The sequence below is a fragment of the Colossoma macropomum genome, unplaced genomic scaffold (genome assembly GCF_904425465.1).
Source record: "Colossoma macropomum unplaced genomic scaffold, Colossoma_macropomum, whole genome shotgun sequence".
Taxonomy (NCBI): Eukaryota; Metazoa; Chordata; class Actinopteri; order Characiformes; family Serrasalmidae; genus Colossoma; species Colossoma macropomum.
This window is the reverse complement of record NW_023494807.1, coordinates 23,611,737-23,624,950: the sequence shown is the minus strand read 5'-3', so window position 1 is coordinate 23,624,950 and position 13,214 is coordinate 23,611,737. Positions and strand designations below refer to the sequence as shown.

General features: G+C 41.9%; 2 protein-coding genes across 2 annotated transcripts in view; both read left to right on the top strand.

Annotated features, from left to right (window-relative positions):
• The first annotated feature begins 1,139 nt into the window (after window positions 1-1,139).
• Window positions 1,140-4,761, top strand: fem1a (fem-1 homolog a). Its single transcript, XM_036556161.1, has one exon. The coding sequence runs from the start codon at window positions 1,305-1,307 to the stop codon at window positions 3,156-3,158; it is 1,854 nt and encodes a 617-aa protein (XP_036412054.1). The 5' UTR covers window positions 1,140-1,304; the 3' UTR covers window positions 3,159-4,761.
• Window positions 4,762-5,146: 385 nt separating this feature from the next.
• The window catches only part of LOC118796978 (receptor-type tyrosine-protein phosphatase S-like), a 217,850-nt gene continuing 209,782 nt past the window's right edge, over window positions 5,147-13,214 (top strand). The window contains exon 1 of the mRNA XM_036556159.1: window positions 5,147-5,934. The gene's annotated coding sequence lies outside the window, so the exon portion shown is untranslated. The remainder of the gene's footprint in view (window positions 5,935-13,214) is intronic.

The window sequence follows — 13,214 nt, the reverse complement described above, 5'->3', positions numbered from 1 at the left end:
GAACAATGAGCAATGGCAAAAAGATGATGTATAATATGTGAGGAAAAGCTGATGTTGATGTTAAGCTTCTAAATAAACAGACTGACAATAACAGGGAGCAAGGAAAATCTGAAAAGCACAAAAATGGCCTCACACATGACCAGTTTATCCGTAAGCCTGCTCAAAACAGAAAGCTCTTTTCAAAAAGCAGCTGAAATCAATATGTGAGCTATAGGCCTTTGTTTGTGCACAGTATAATAAGCTTGTATCTCACATAAACATATCTAGACAAATAAAGATTATTATATTAAAAGTATTTGCACTTAAAGTATTAAGTTCTTAAGTAGCCTACACTATTTGATTTGTGTTTAAATGTGAAGGGGGTTTTGTCATACCCACATGGTGTTAGGTCTAGGTTTAATGTTCATTTTAAACCTATGTGAGTATGTTTATATTGTACGTGTATGCTACAGTATTCTCTAAACCAGGGCTGCTGAAAGTGTGGTTCACGGCTCAAAGCTGGCCTGAGAGGACGTTTGAAATTTGGCCTGCCAGAAAATTAATTTAACCCTACCCCCCTCACCCAATGAGAGAATACCTATTTTATACATTTTATTATATTATTATTTTTTATATTTCCTGTTTAATATATTTTTGAATTCTATAAATAAAATGTAGTGTAACTTGGTTTGAAACGTCTTTGTTTCTATATTGTTGGTCATTTTGGCTCTCAGCCCACCACAAACACTGCACTTTGGACCCCCACGACAAAAAGTTTGGCTGCCTGCTCCAAACACACACTTCACTTTAGCAGAATGCAGCAAACTTGAAACGTTTAAAGGTAGAATTTTAAATAAGCAACGAATTTCTGTTTCATTTTATATGTAAATTACAGTAAAATCATAATTTTTAACTGTCCCCTGTTCCAGCTTGTCAAATGCATTGTGGGAAGGTAGTTTAAAAGTGACACCTAAATAACTACCTCAATCTGAGAATAAAACTACAATTCCTCATGCACGTAGCGTCGAAAGCGTCTTCCAGGTCGTAGTGCATTGTGTGAATTGTATTTCCACATTCTATTTCACGCAGCGGAATGGGAAGGGTTCAAAACTACAACGCCCACAATTCCAAGCGACAGTGGTAAACAGAGATCTGTCAAACAACATCGACGCCATTTTGATAATAGCCTTAAAATGGCAGAAAAAGCGGGGAAGAGTCTGAGCTTGGCCGAGGATTTGAGCTCTAAACGCGAAGGGAAACGCTCCCTCGTCGTTTCGGTTTAACTGAGGATTTGAGAGAGACTGAGCAGGTCGCATGCGGGTAAGATGGATATAACGACTGCGGTGTTTAACGCGGCGAGAGACGGCAAACTGAAACTTATCCAGAAGTTGCTGAGCAACAAAACTCCCGAGGAGTTGGAGGCACTGGCCGAGGAGAAGACCCAGGGAGGTACGCCGCTCCTCATAGCCTCCAGGTACGGACACCTGGAAGTGGTGGACTACTTACTCGAGCACTGTAAGGCTAACGTGGAGCTCGGGGGCTCCGTTAATTTTGATGGCGAGACCATTGAGGGCGCCCCTCCGCTGTGGGCGGCTTCTGCCGCGGGGCACCTGCCCGTCGTCAAAACTCTGCTTAAACACGGTGCCTCGGTGAATAACACGACGCTGACAAACTCTACCCCGCTGAGGGCTGCCTGCTTCGACGGGCACCTTGAGATCGTGCGCTACCTCGTTGAACATGAGGCAGACATGGAGGTAGCCAACCGTCACGGCCACACTTGCCTGATGATCTCGTGTTATAAGGGCCACAGGGAGATCGCCAAGTTTCTCCTGGAGCGAGGGGCCGACGTGAACCGCAAGAGCGTGAAGGGCAATACAGCCTTGCACGACTGCGCTGAGTCAGGTAGCTTGGAGATCATGAAGATGTTGCTTAAGTGTAATGCTCGCATGGAAAAAGATGGCTATGGGATGACCCCGCTGCTGGCTGCCAGCGTCACCGGCCACACCAACATAGTGGAGTACTTGGTCCACCAACCTAGAGCCTCCAGAGAGGAGCGCGTTGATGCCCTGGAACTGTTGGGGGCCACCTTCGTGGACAAGAAGCGCGATCTTCTGGGCGCCATGCGCTACTGGAGGAGGGCCATGGAGCTCCGGCAAGCTGGGGACAGAGTGAGCTTCCTGGCCAAACCTCCTCCAGGGCCCCCTGTTCCAGCGTACGACTGCGCCAGAGAAGTGAGCACGGCAGAGGAGCTGGAGGCCCTCATCACAGACCCGGACGAGATGAGGATGCAGGCGTTGCTCGTCAGGGAGCGCATCCTGGGGCCTTCGCACCCGGACACCTCCTACTACATCCGCTACAGGGGCGCCGTCTACGCGGACTCGGGCAACTTCGAGCGCTGCATCAGCCTGTGGAAGTATGCGCTGGACATGCAGCAGAGCAACCTGGACCCGCTGAGCCCCATGACTGCTAGCAGCTTCCTGTCTTTTGCCGAGCTCTTCTCCTTCGTGCTCCAGGACCGTGCCAAGGGCGCACTGGCAACGCGGGTCACCTTCCAGGACCTCATGGCCGTCCTGACCAAGGGTGTGCGGGAGGTTGAGCGGGCTATAGCACAGCGGGACAGCCCTCCAGAGGCACCGCAGTTCACCAAAGCCCTGTCCATCATCCTTCACCTCATCTTTCTGCTGGAGAAGCTTGAGTGCAACCCGACACAGGAGCATCATAAGAAGCAGACTGTCTACCGGCTGCTCAAGCTGAACCCAAGAGGCAGGAACGGATTCACACCGCTCCACATGGCTGTGGACAAGGACACCACCTCGGTGGGGCGCTACCCGGTGGGGCGGTTCCCGTCTCTGGCCGTGGCCAGTCTGCTTCTGGAGTGCGGCGCTGATGTGGATTCGCGTGACTGCGAAAACAACACTCCTCTGCACGTTGCGGCTGCTAATGGCTGCCCGGAGATCATGGCACTGCTGATCAGCTCGGGGGCGCACTTCGACATCACCAACTCAAGGCGCAAGACGGCCTACGAGCTGCTGGAGGAGCAGGGCGGCGGGAGGCACGCGCTGCACCCTCTAAACTATGTCACTCTGCAGTGCTTGGCTGCCCGAGCTGTGGAGCGACACAGACTGCCCTACAAGGGGCTCATCTCTGAGGAAATGGAGGCCTTCATCGAGCTGCACTGACCTCATCTCAGCCCCTCATCTTCCTTTCTTTTGACCCCTATATAAGTCAGATCCGAACATCACCTCCCTCCCACCTTATGTTGTCCCTCTTTGTTTCCCTCCTCTACTTTTCACTGCAGACTCAACCTGAAGCCTCCACCTACCAGGCCTCTCACGTTGCTCAGGCTTTAGTCTAAATCACAGCAATAATCCCAGGCTACTAATCGCAACTAAGGAAAGATTTGTACTTTCAGCGGCTGATGTTGTGCGTGTGTGTGCGCGTATGAGACTTTTCCCCACTATGCCTGCCTGCCTGCCTGCCTGCCTGCCTCCCTGCCTTTAAGGGCTTGTTGAAAAGAATAAAGAACTGAGGACACTTTGATGTGCCAAGATACTTTTTGCAGTTCGCCTGCGGGGAAAAGACTTTTGGGTTTAATTTAGGCTTCATCTGTAGACTCCCTCTTTTTTCCTCCCCCTTTATGAGGAGGATATGAACAATTTTTTGCCTGTTTGTATTCGTTTATAATATTTGAATGGCTCATTTTTAAGACGAGGTCAGAAGCTGCATCGTTTATTAATACAAAATACACTTTGCTGATTGACTGCATGGGCGCAAGAGAATGAAGAGTGGCATGGATAGTACGTTTTTGTGCGCTCTCTTTATAATGCAAGAAGATGATGCCCTATAGAGTAAGCATTGCTGAAGTTTTTTCTCTCTGGTTACCTTCTGTCATCAAGTGTCATAACATGATACAGTTTTATTGAACTCATGTTATAATATCAGAAGGGTAGGCCTGTAGGGTGATCCCTCTCGTGCCAAATAGTAGCCTTACATTTCCAAGTCTACTTGATGTGTTTGGCTTTTAAAGCACTAGGCACTGATGTTTGTTTTCCTTTTTTTTTGTTGTTTTGAAGGGAACAGTCGAACCAGGCGATGCTAATGGGGCTAACAATGAATGAATGCCAGTGTTGCTATGCTGGTGATGTCATGCTAGCTGCAATCATTGTTTATTTATTGTTAAACACATTAGCATGGTCTGTTAAATTGTCCCTTTTAAAGACTAAGTGGGTGATGGTGGGATAAATACTTTGGCCTCTGGAACATCTGCACAGTGTTTTGCACTTCGTTTACCAAGTTTATTTTGCTCCTCAGCCACAAGAGCAGACATGGCTCTGTGTGTTTTTTCCCTCTTTTGTGAATTAACTGTAACATTTAGGACTTGGCACTTTACTCAGTACAACAACAATTGTATTTGTTGGCTGTGGACACTATGATATCTATGCAGTTTTATCACCAGAGGTGGATTCAGAGCGACAGGATTGGCAACCCAGGTTGCTAGCTACATATGCCTCGTAGTCTTACTTCTGATCGTCCGTTTCATTTTCTTTGATGACCTGTTCTCTGTATCAGCTTTACATTCATGCTGGTCTCTCAGTTATTTTTCTCTGCAGATTCTACTCAAAATGAAAGCACTTTGAAACATGCTAACAGTACTTAGCGTCTAAACCTGAGACTGTTCTCTCAGTAACTACATCTACATCTGGTTTGATTTAATTTAAGACAGTTTACTTCAGGACAGAAATGTGTTTGGCGATGCCTGAATAAAATTCACGTATCCCGTTAGCGTCTGTGTGTGGAGATGTTCTTGTTCTTACATGGACACAGTAACTTATTTGCTGTCACGCTGGTATGCTGCCGTGCCTTGGGGAGAACTTTCAGGAACTTTCCGTTCAGGTTTGACGGCATACAGCCGACATTCCTGTGGTACGTTTTAAGGTTTGTAACTACAAACAGTTGTAGTGTATCAAAGTTTGCCTTTACGGGATCAGTCATATCATTTATGCATTGTATGAATGTTAGTCTCTATGTTTTAATAGTTTTGCACTACAGGATGGCTGTCATAACTTAGTGTTGTGCCCATGTTCTGTCAGTGTTTTCTCACTTTCTGGGTATTTTATCCCAACTGGAATGTTAAACTTCAAAATTTGCTCTTTTTTGTTTCTGTTTCACCAACTGGTACTGACATTATGGAAAACGAGAATATTAGGGGGAAAAAAAAAGTTTTTCCATCATCAGGGTATTTTATGCCAACTTTTAGCCTTCAGAAATGGTTTTTGGGGTGAATTTCAGCCTGTTTTTTGATGTTCTGGGTATTTCGCACCTAATGACTTTGAAATATTTGCTGGACAAACTGGAATTTTAGCCTAGCCTTTTTTCTTTTCATCTTCTGGGTATTTTATCCCATTTTATCCCAACTGTTGTTGGAACATTTTAACAGCAAAAAAAGCTTTTTTTTCATGTTCTGGGTATTTCGTACCAACTTAGCTGGAAAACTGGAATTTTAGCCTAGATTTTAGATATTCTGGGTATTTTATCCATTTTATCCCAGCTGTTTTTGAACTTTTTTGGCTGCAAAAATATTTTTTTGGGGAGAATTTTAGCCTAATACTTTTATGCTCTTGAGTGTTTCCAACTGATTTATCCTACACCACCCGATATTTTATCCCAGCTTGTAAGCATTTAAGTGTGCAAAGTTTTTTGCATAGAAGTGTTTTTTTATTTATTTTCTTCCTCAGCTAAAAACCTCTACCCCTCATAACCACTTTGACACTAACATCTTCAAATGCACCTTGATCTGTGTTACAGAAATGGCGGTGCTCAAGCTGCTGGCTTTCTAGTCCGTCCAGGCTCATGGCTACAGGTCTGCAGGATCAGGCAGGGTATAAATTGCTTCACATGCTGTGTGCCGGCTGGCCTAAGTAGTAGGTGCAGTAAGTGCCAGCCTGTATGAGTGAGGTAGGATTACTCCTGCTGTTGAGTTCACATACCCTTTCAGGAGAGGGAGGGAGCTTCTACTTAGCCACCGAAACTGCTGTGTTTACGCTGTCGCTTACCAATTTTCTGCTCATGTAGTGCTCTCCGGCAAAACCGTGTCAAATATGCACTTGCTACACAATTGAGGCCTGAAGTACCTCAAGCACTTCAAATACTCTGTCGGTTTGAGCACCAATATGATTCTCTGTTTTTCTGTCATCAGCTGACACTTTCACAGGGAATTTTCGTCGTGATTCAGACAGGCAGCCTTTGGGGGCTCCCTTTTATATGAAATTATTTATTTATTTTGGTGCTAATTACAGTGGTTTTTACCAAATTAACGACACAAGTTTTTGTGTATTTATAGAGTGTTAAAGGAATACTCAGTCTGCTGCATCTGTAGCATACGGTCAATTACCATAGGCAATTTTCATGCGTTTCCCTGTCAACAGAAAACCCAGTCTGAACATGCTTATAATAGAAGCCAGTGGGCAGGAGCTGTTTTGGCTGAACAAGTTTTTTCTTCTTTTCTAAGTACATGAAAATTATTGTTCATGGTAATTGACTGTTTGCACATGCAGCAGATAGAGATCAGATTGAAAAATGCTGCCATATTTCTTTGAGGACATCAGTTTGGGGTACTGGAGCTTGGAGTCTTTTCACTGCACAGTTTAGTGTTTTCCATGGTTTTCCTTTTTAAACCATTAGGTGTGTTTGGTTCAAGGTTAACACTGAAATCTGCAGTTCACAGATTCTCCAGCACCAATTGGTGAGCTCTATTTTGGTTAATTATGGCACATTAATTCTTTTTGGGAGTGCAATTCATATTTTCATGCCACAGTTGTATACTGCAAAAAATATTTTGGCAAGAGAAATCCTGAACACAGCATCTTAGATGTAATCAACATGTCTAGTATTTTTCATTATCAGATTGTTTTATGAATATTACCAGATTAATCAACCTGTTGCTAGATGTTTAAACATATAAATTATTTTATTTAGTGGAATTATCTTACACCATTTGCAAATAATTTTGCTTGTGTCCAGAAATAATGCAGGTGATTTTTCTTGTTTTAAAACATTTATGCTTGAAATTTACAATTGAAAATAGAAATAGGTTGAGTCATCTTATAATAGTCTTAGAACAATCTTGCAGTGAGAAACATTCGATAGACTGACTAGACTTCATAATTTCAGTTACCAAGATATTTTCTGCAGTGTATGTGGACTGATGTGGGGCTTTAAAAAGGGCAGGAACTTGGAGAACTTGGCTTGGAGTTTCTTTTGGCATCTGCTTTACACTAGAAAGACTTCCAATAAAGGACTGAGGGATAGTTGTAGCAGCCAGGAGGAATAGTGAAGAGACATGGAGGTAGTTGAGCATAATCTTGTGAGAGAGCTGAGAACACAGTACAATGCAAAGTCCAAGAGACTTTTAGATTGTTTTATTTCCAGTCAAAACTGACATTAAGTAATATTTCAGCATTTAGTGTGTCCACCCTTTATTTTTATTACAGCTTCCATTCTTTTCAGGAGACTTGCTTCCAGTTTTTCAAAGAAATCTGCAGGGATAGTTTCCAGTATACAAATTTAGACTAATAAATCCTTGCTTCATGTCTCAGATGTCCTGTTTTGGTGTTCTAGTGCAAATGTTCTTTTTTTTTTTTTGTCTCTTTTTCTCAGTGATTGCATGAATTTGTTCAATTCCACCACCTGCATCCCTGAATTAATCTTATGAAGCATTAATTCGCAGAATCAGCATTCTGGAAAAGCTTCCTCACTGATAGACACATTTAATTGTATTAAGCTTTATTTGTCTTTAGCATTATGTTTACTAATTGCCATTAAAACTAACTAAATACCTTTGCACAGCATTATATGTAGGATGGATAGGGAGGAGCTTTAGCCATCCTTCTCTCAAACTTCAGTTATTTCATTACTCTGTGTTGTGCTTCTGCCTGTCTGCTTGGTGGTTTTGGCAGAGCCTTGGCTCTCTGACAGGTGTTTACATTAGAGAGAGGGAGAGAGTGTATGCGGTCGGCCGACAGCTGGCTTTATTTGCTCTTGTGTCCTTTTTTCTCTCCAGAGGCCCTTAATATAGTTGATTCTCAGAGGCACAAGTGGCTGTAAGTCTTCCAGGTTCACACAGGCCCATGGACTCAGTTAGAACAGCTTATAGCACATTCAAAAACATTAGAGCAGAACAGGCAGATGTGACAGGGCAGCTATTCTTATTCATGAGTCCATTTGGTTACGTCGCCTCACAACCAGTCATACTGAAGTGAAGCTCTACACTCCATAATAAGAGAAAATGTCTGTGCTGAGCGAACTAATTTGGTACTGGGTTTCCACTCCATAGAGAGGTGGTCACAGGTCTGTGTGTGTGTGTGTAGTGTTGGGCCGATATCAGCAGAAAATACAATATTGAATGTGACAGTGAAAAAAAAAGAATGAATATGATGTAATCCTGTTTGTGTGTGTGCACGCAAGCAAAAGTGTGCACCTAAGCACATTATTTGAAACTGTTTATCTTGGCCAATAAGTGTTTTTGCTTGCAGAATCAGAACAAATGCAAATGAACAAATGTAGTAAAACCTAATTTCTTTTTTCAGAAATGTAACTGAAATCTTGAGCACCTGAATTAAGTACCGTTTAGCCAAACTATGTATTGGATGATAACTACAGTTAATATTGCACTGCCATGACTATTGGATTATTAATATTGGACTGCCAAGTAAAATCACTGCTTATGTTATTAATACTGTTTGAATTAATTTTCTCAGCAAATACACGCTTACTGCCTAGATAACTAGCCTTTTACCCTGTTCTTCTGTGGTCAGGACCCCCATGGACCCTCATAAAGCAGGTAGTATTCATGTGGTGGATCATTCTCAGCACTGCAGTAACACTGATGTGGTGGTGGTGGTGTGTTATTGTGTGTTGTGCTGGTCTGAGTGAATCAGATACAACAGTGCTGCTGGAGTTTTTAAACATTGTGTCCACTCACAGTCCACTCGCAACACACACTAACACACCACCACCACATCGTGCAGTGTTACTGCAGTGCTGAGAACGATCTACCACCCAAATAGTACCTGCTCTGCGAGGGTCCATGGGGGTCCTGACCACTGAAGAACAGGGTAAAAGGGGGCTAACAAAGTATACAGAGAAACAGATGGACTACAGTCTGTAACTGTAGAACTACAAAGTGCACCTATATAGTAAGTGGAGCTGATAAAATGGACAATGAGTGTAGAAACAAGGAGGTGGTCATAATGTTATTCCTTATATAGACTCAAGACTTTTTGCTATACAAATATATACACTCAACCTGCACTCAATGGTAAGATGAAATGGTGAAGCTAATTTAGTGCTGATTTCCATTGCTTTGTGCACTGGGGCTCAGTCATGCTGAAACAGAAAAGGTACTTCCCCCAAATTGTTCCCACAAAGTTGAAAGCATACAATTGTCTAAAATATCTTGGTCTGCTGAAGCATTTAGATGTCCCTTCACTGGAACTAAGGGGCCTGGGTGGCATGACGTTCCATCTGATGCTTGGTACTGTGCTTGGTGATGTAAGGCTTGCTTGCAGCTGCTCACCCATGGGAACCCTTGCTATGAAGCTCCCGGCGCACAGTTTTTGTGCTGATGTGACTCTGCAGTTATTGAGTCAGCAGAGTATTGGCGACATTTGTGTGTTAAATCTACCTGAATTAAGTCATTAAGTAAGTCTTTAATTCACGTTATGGTTTTTTTCCCCCTGCCTCTGAGAAAGGCGCTATATATGTTGCGCACATTTTTTATGCACTATGCTCCTCAGCACTCAACGACCTGCTTTGTAACTTTACACGGTCTGACACTTTGTGGATTGCTCACAAGTTGCTGTGGATGCTAAACGCTTCCACTTTTCAATAATAGCACTCACAGTTGATCATGGAATATCTAAGAGAAAAGAAATTTGGTGAACTAACTTGTTGCAATGGTGGCATCCTATTACAGTACCACGCTTGAATTCAGTGAGCTCTTTTAGAATGACCCATTATTTCACAAACGTTTGTAAACTGCATGGTTGGGTGCTTTATTTTATACAACTGTGGCCATAGGACTGAATAAAACACCTGAATTCGGTGATTAGGAGATGTGTCCCAATACTTTTGTTCATATAATGTATGTATGTGATATATTGTCTTATTTCTCTTTCTTTCACTCCTTTTTCTCTCCTTTCTCTTTCTTCACTCTGTTGTCTGTTGTTTCTCAGGCCGCTTCTAAGAGCTCCTGCTTCATGTTTATTGCAATGAAGCAGAGAGAAAAAAATATCCATGTATCCATGAGAAACCTGATCTTTCAGCATCACTGGCTATTAAAGTAAAAATAGTGTGCAGTGAACGTCAGTGGGGGCGTGTGTGTGTGTGTGTGTGTGTGTGCGTGTGTGTTGTGGTTTGCTCTGGTAGTGATGGCGTTTCCTTGGCTATTTTAGGGCTGCTGTCTGCCCCTGTAAGCCAATACTATACAGTGAGGTCAATGATTAAATGCTTGCGTCTGTATTCTCTTTCACCACACGAGACTGACCTCGAGACTTAACCTACAGAGTGATCATCTGATTGCAAGGTGTCATATTAATTCAACATAAATTACTGACCTATTTATTCCCGTGTCTGTAGCTTTCAATTTATTGGTGGTCTAGAGGGCTGAGAGTGCTGTTAAATGGGAAATGTACTCACTTTATTTTGGTATACTGTGTTTGATAATTAATGAACTTTAATATTTCACATACATTCACTGGCTGCTCTATTGGAAACACCAGCCTTATAGCTCCACCTTGCTGGTGTAGAGTTAGATACCGCAGTTCATCTGTTGATGTACGTTTTCTATTAATGTAGCTTTTCATCAGCGGTCACGTTCACACAGCAGAGTCACTGTTGACCGGTGCTCCATTCTTTGCACAGTAGTGAGAAACAGCAAACAGCAGCTGTGGTCAGAACCTGACCAGTGATGAAAGGGGTAGAGAGGGGCTGATAATGTATGACAGTCCAAATGCCAGTGCACATTTAAGTGTTTCTAATAAAGTGGCCATTGAGTGAAAGTACAAGGTAGAAGTTTCTAATAAAGTGGCCAGCGGAAATGCATATTTGTGTTTTTAATGAAGAGCCCAGTGAGTGTAAGTGCACATTTAATTGTTTCTAATAAAGTGGCCAGTGAGTGGAAGTACAAAGCTGGTGATTCTAATAAAGTGGCCAGTGAATTGTATTGCAAATGTAGGGGTTTCTAATAAAGTGGCCAGTGAACGGAAGCACAAAGCAGGTGTTTCTAATAAAGTGGCCAGTGAACGGAAGCACAAAGCAGGTGTTTCTAATAAAGTGGATGGGGGGGCATATTTTTTGAATACTGTGAATTAAGATAAGTATGTAGATAGAGTTCTAATCGAGTAACCCAAACCAAGACTGTTGTCTGTTAGCTTAGGTTTTGTGAGCCATATAGATGTCTTTCCAAGCAAACAGGTGGTAACAATGTTCGTGTCTTAATCAAGCTTTTTATCCCTCTCTTACTCACAGAGATTCCCTTTCTGAGTGATATGTAATTGACGGAGTTGTTTACTGTTAGAAAACTTCATAATTGGAGCGCAGCTCCTCATTACGCTAAGGATATGATAAACATCTACCAAAGCCAGTTTGATGTGCTGGAGAGAGCTGTTTTAATACTCCACTGATAATGATTTGTGCCTCTTTTTGTAACCAAGTATGATGACAGATGGTGGGATTGTTCCATGATGTGCAAGTTTGAAGAGAAAATTAATTGGAATGGATTGTATTGAGTTACAGATTGTGTGGGGTTTTTTTCCCCTTCTATAAATTAATACATAATAATATATTAAGTGAAAATAAGTACACTTCTGCACTTTGTAATGCACAATTACCGTTTAACAAAAAAAATCTATAAAATATGGCCTGTGTGAAAGTTATGGCATATTTTATATTTTAATGTTTAAAATTCAGTAAACAAATAGAAATAGTGCATTAAAATTTGGAGAAAAAGTTCATATTTAAGTTTGTTCTCTGCAGAGTATGTATTAATTTATGCACTTGATTATATGTAAGTAAAATGAATTTTAAAAAAGCACAGTTATAGATTCTAGATGGTTCTTCAAGGGTTCTATAGTAAAAACAATGGTTTTATATAGAACCACGAACACTCAAATAACAGTTTGCATGCTTAAATGGTTTATGGTTCTTCAGATTGATGGGGAATGTGTTGTATATGTATATGTATATACATATTGTTGCTGTCGGAACAAAACCTTGTATTTCCTTTTTTGTCGATTTTCAGTTTTTGACAATTTGAAAATAGCCTTTTCCCTTTACATTATGTGTAAATTTAATGATGAATGGACCAAAAGAAACGGTCCAGAACGACTTGGAAAAAAGTCTGGTTCCAGTGACTTACATTAAAAGTAAAGTAGGTTTTTTTCTTTTCCTGTAAAGTTACCATTTTGGAGATACAAGGTTTTCTTCCAACAACAATAATATTAATGTATATACATATGTCTATGGTTCTATATTTCACCTCTGTTGTTATAGGCTTGACATTGTAACAATAACAGAACCCACTTTAGTGCTATATGGAACCATATTTCACCATGCAAAGAACGCATGCAAATGATTCTTTGAGTGTTCATGGTCCTATATGGAACCATTCTCTTTACTACAAAACCCTTGAAAAATCATCCAAAGTAAGAGACTAGGTCTATGTGACCATGAACAAGTCTGGATCTAAAAGCACTAGCAGGCTTGCATTCCTAATATCATCTGGCAGAGTATGTTGCAGTTAAAAATATGAAGTGTGCATGTCACTTTTGACATTTAAGAGTAGGACACTCAGTCAGCACTGCTGTGGAGATGAAGCTCAGTCTTGCATCTTCAGCTGCTCTGTCTCCGCAGCTCAGCAGATAAAGCCTGAGAAGACAAACAAGTCAGTGACATCACGCCTACCCTTGCAAGCTCTCGTATCTCAGGCCCAGCGTCAAATCAGCTTCAGCACTTGCACCGTCTTGAAGGCTGTCTTACCTCAGCTGGTTGCCCTTGTAGGCGCCCTAGAAGCTTACAGAAATGTATTAAATCCGAATTTTGTGATTGCATGTTGTTTTTAGTGCATTGATACTTCTCAGTTCTTTGAGAAATGTGCAGTGTTTTTTCTGTTACGTTGGATATTGGGGAGTATCACACTGTATCCTGTTAAAGAAACAATTGCACTGGTCAGTTAAGAC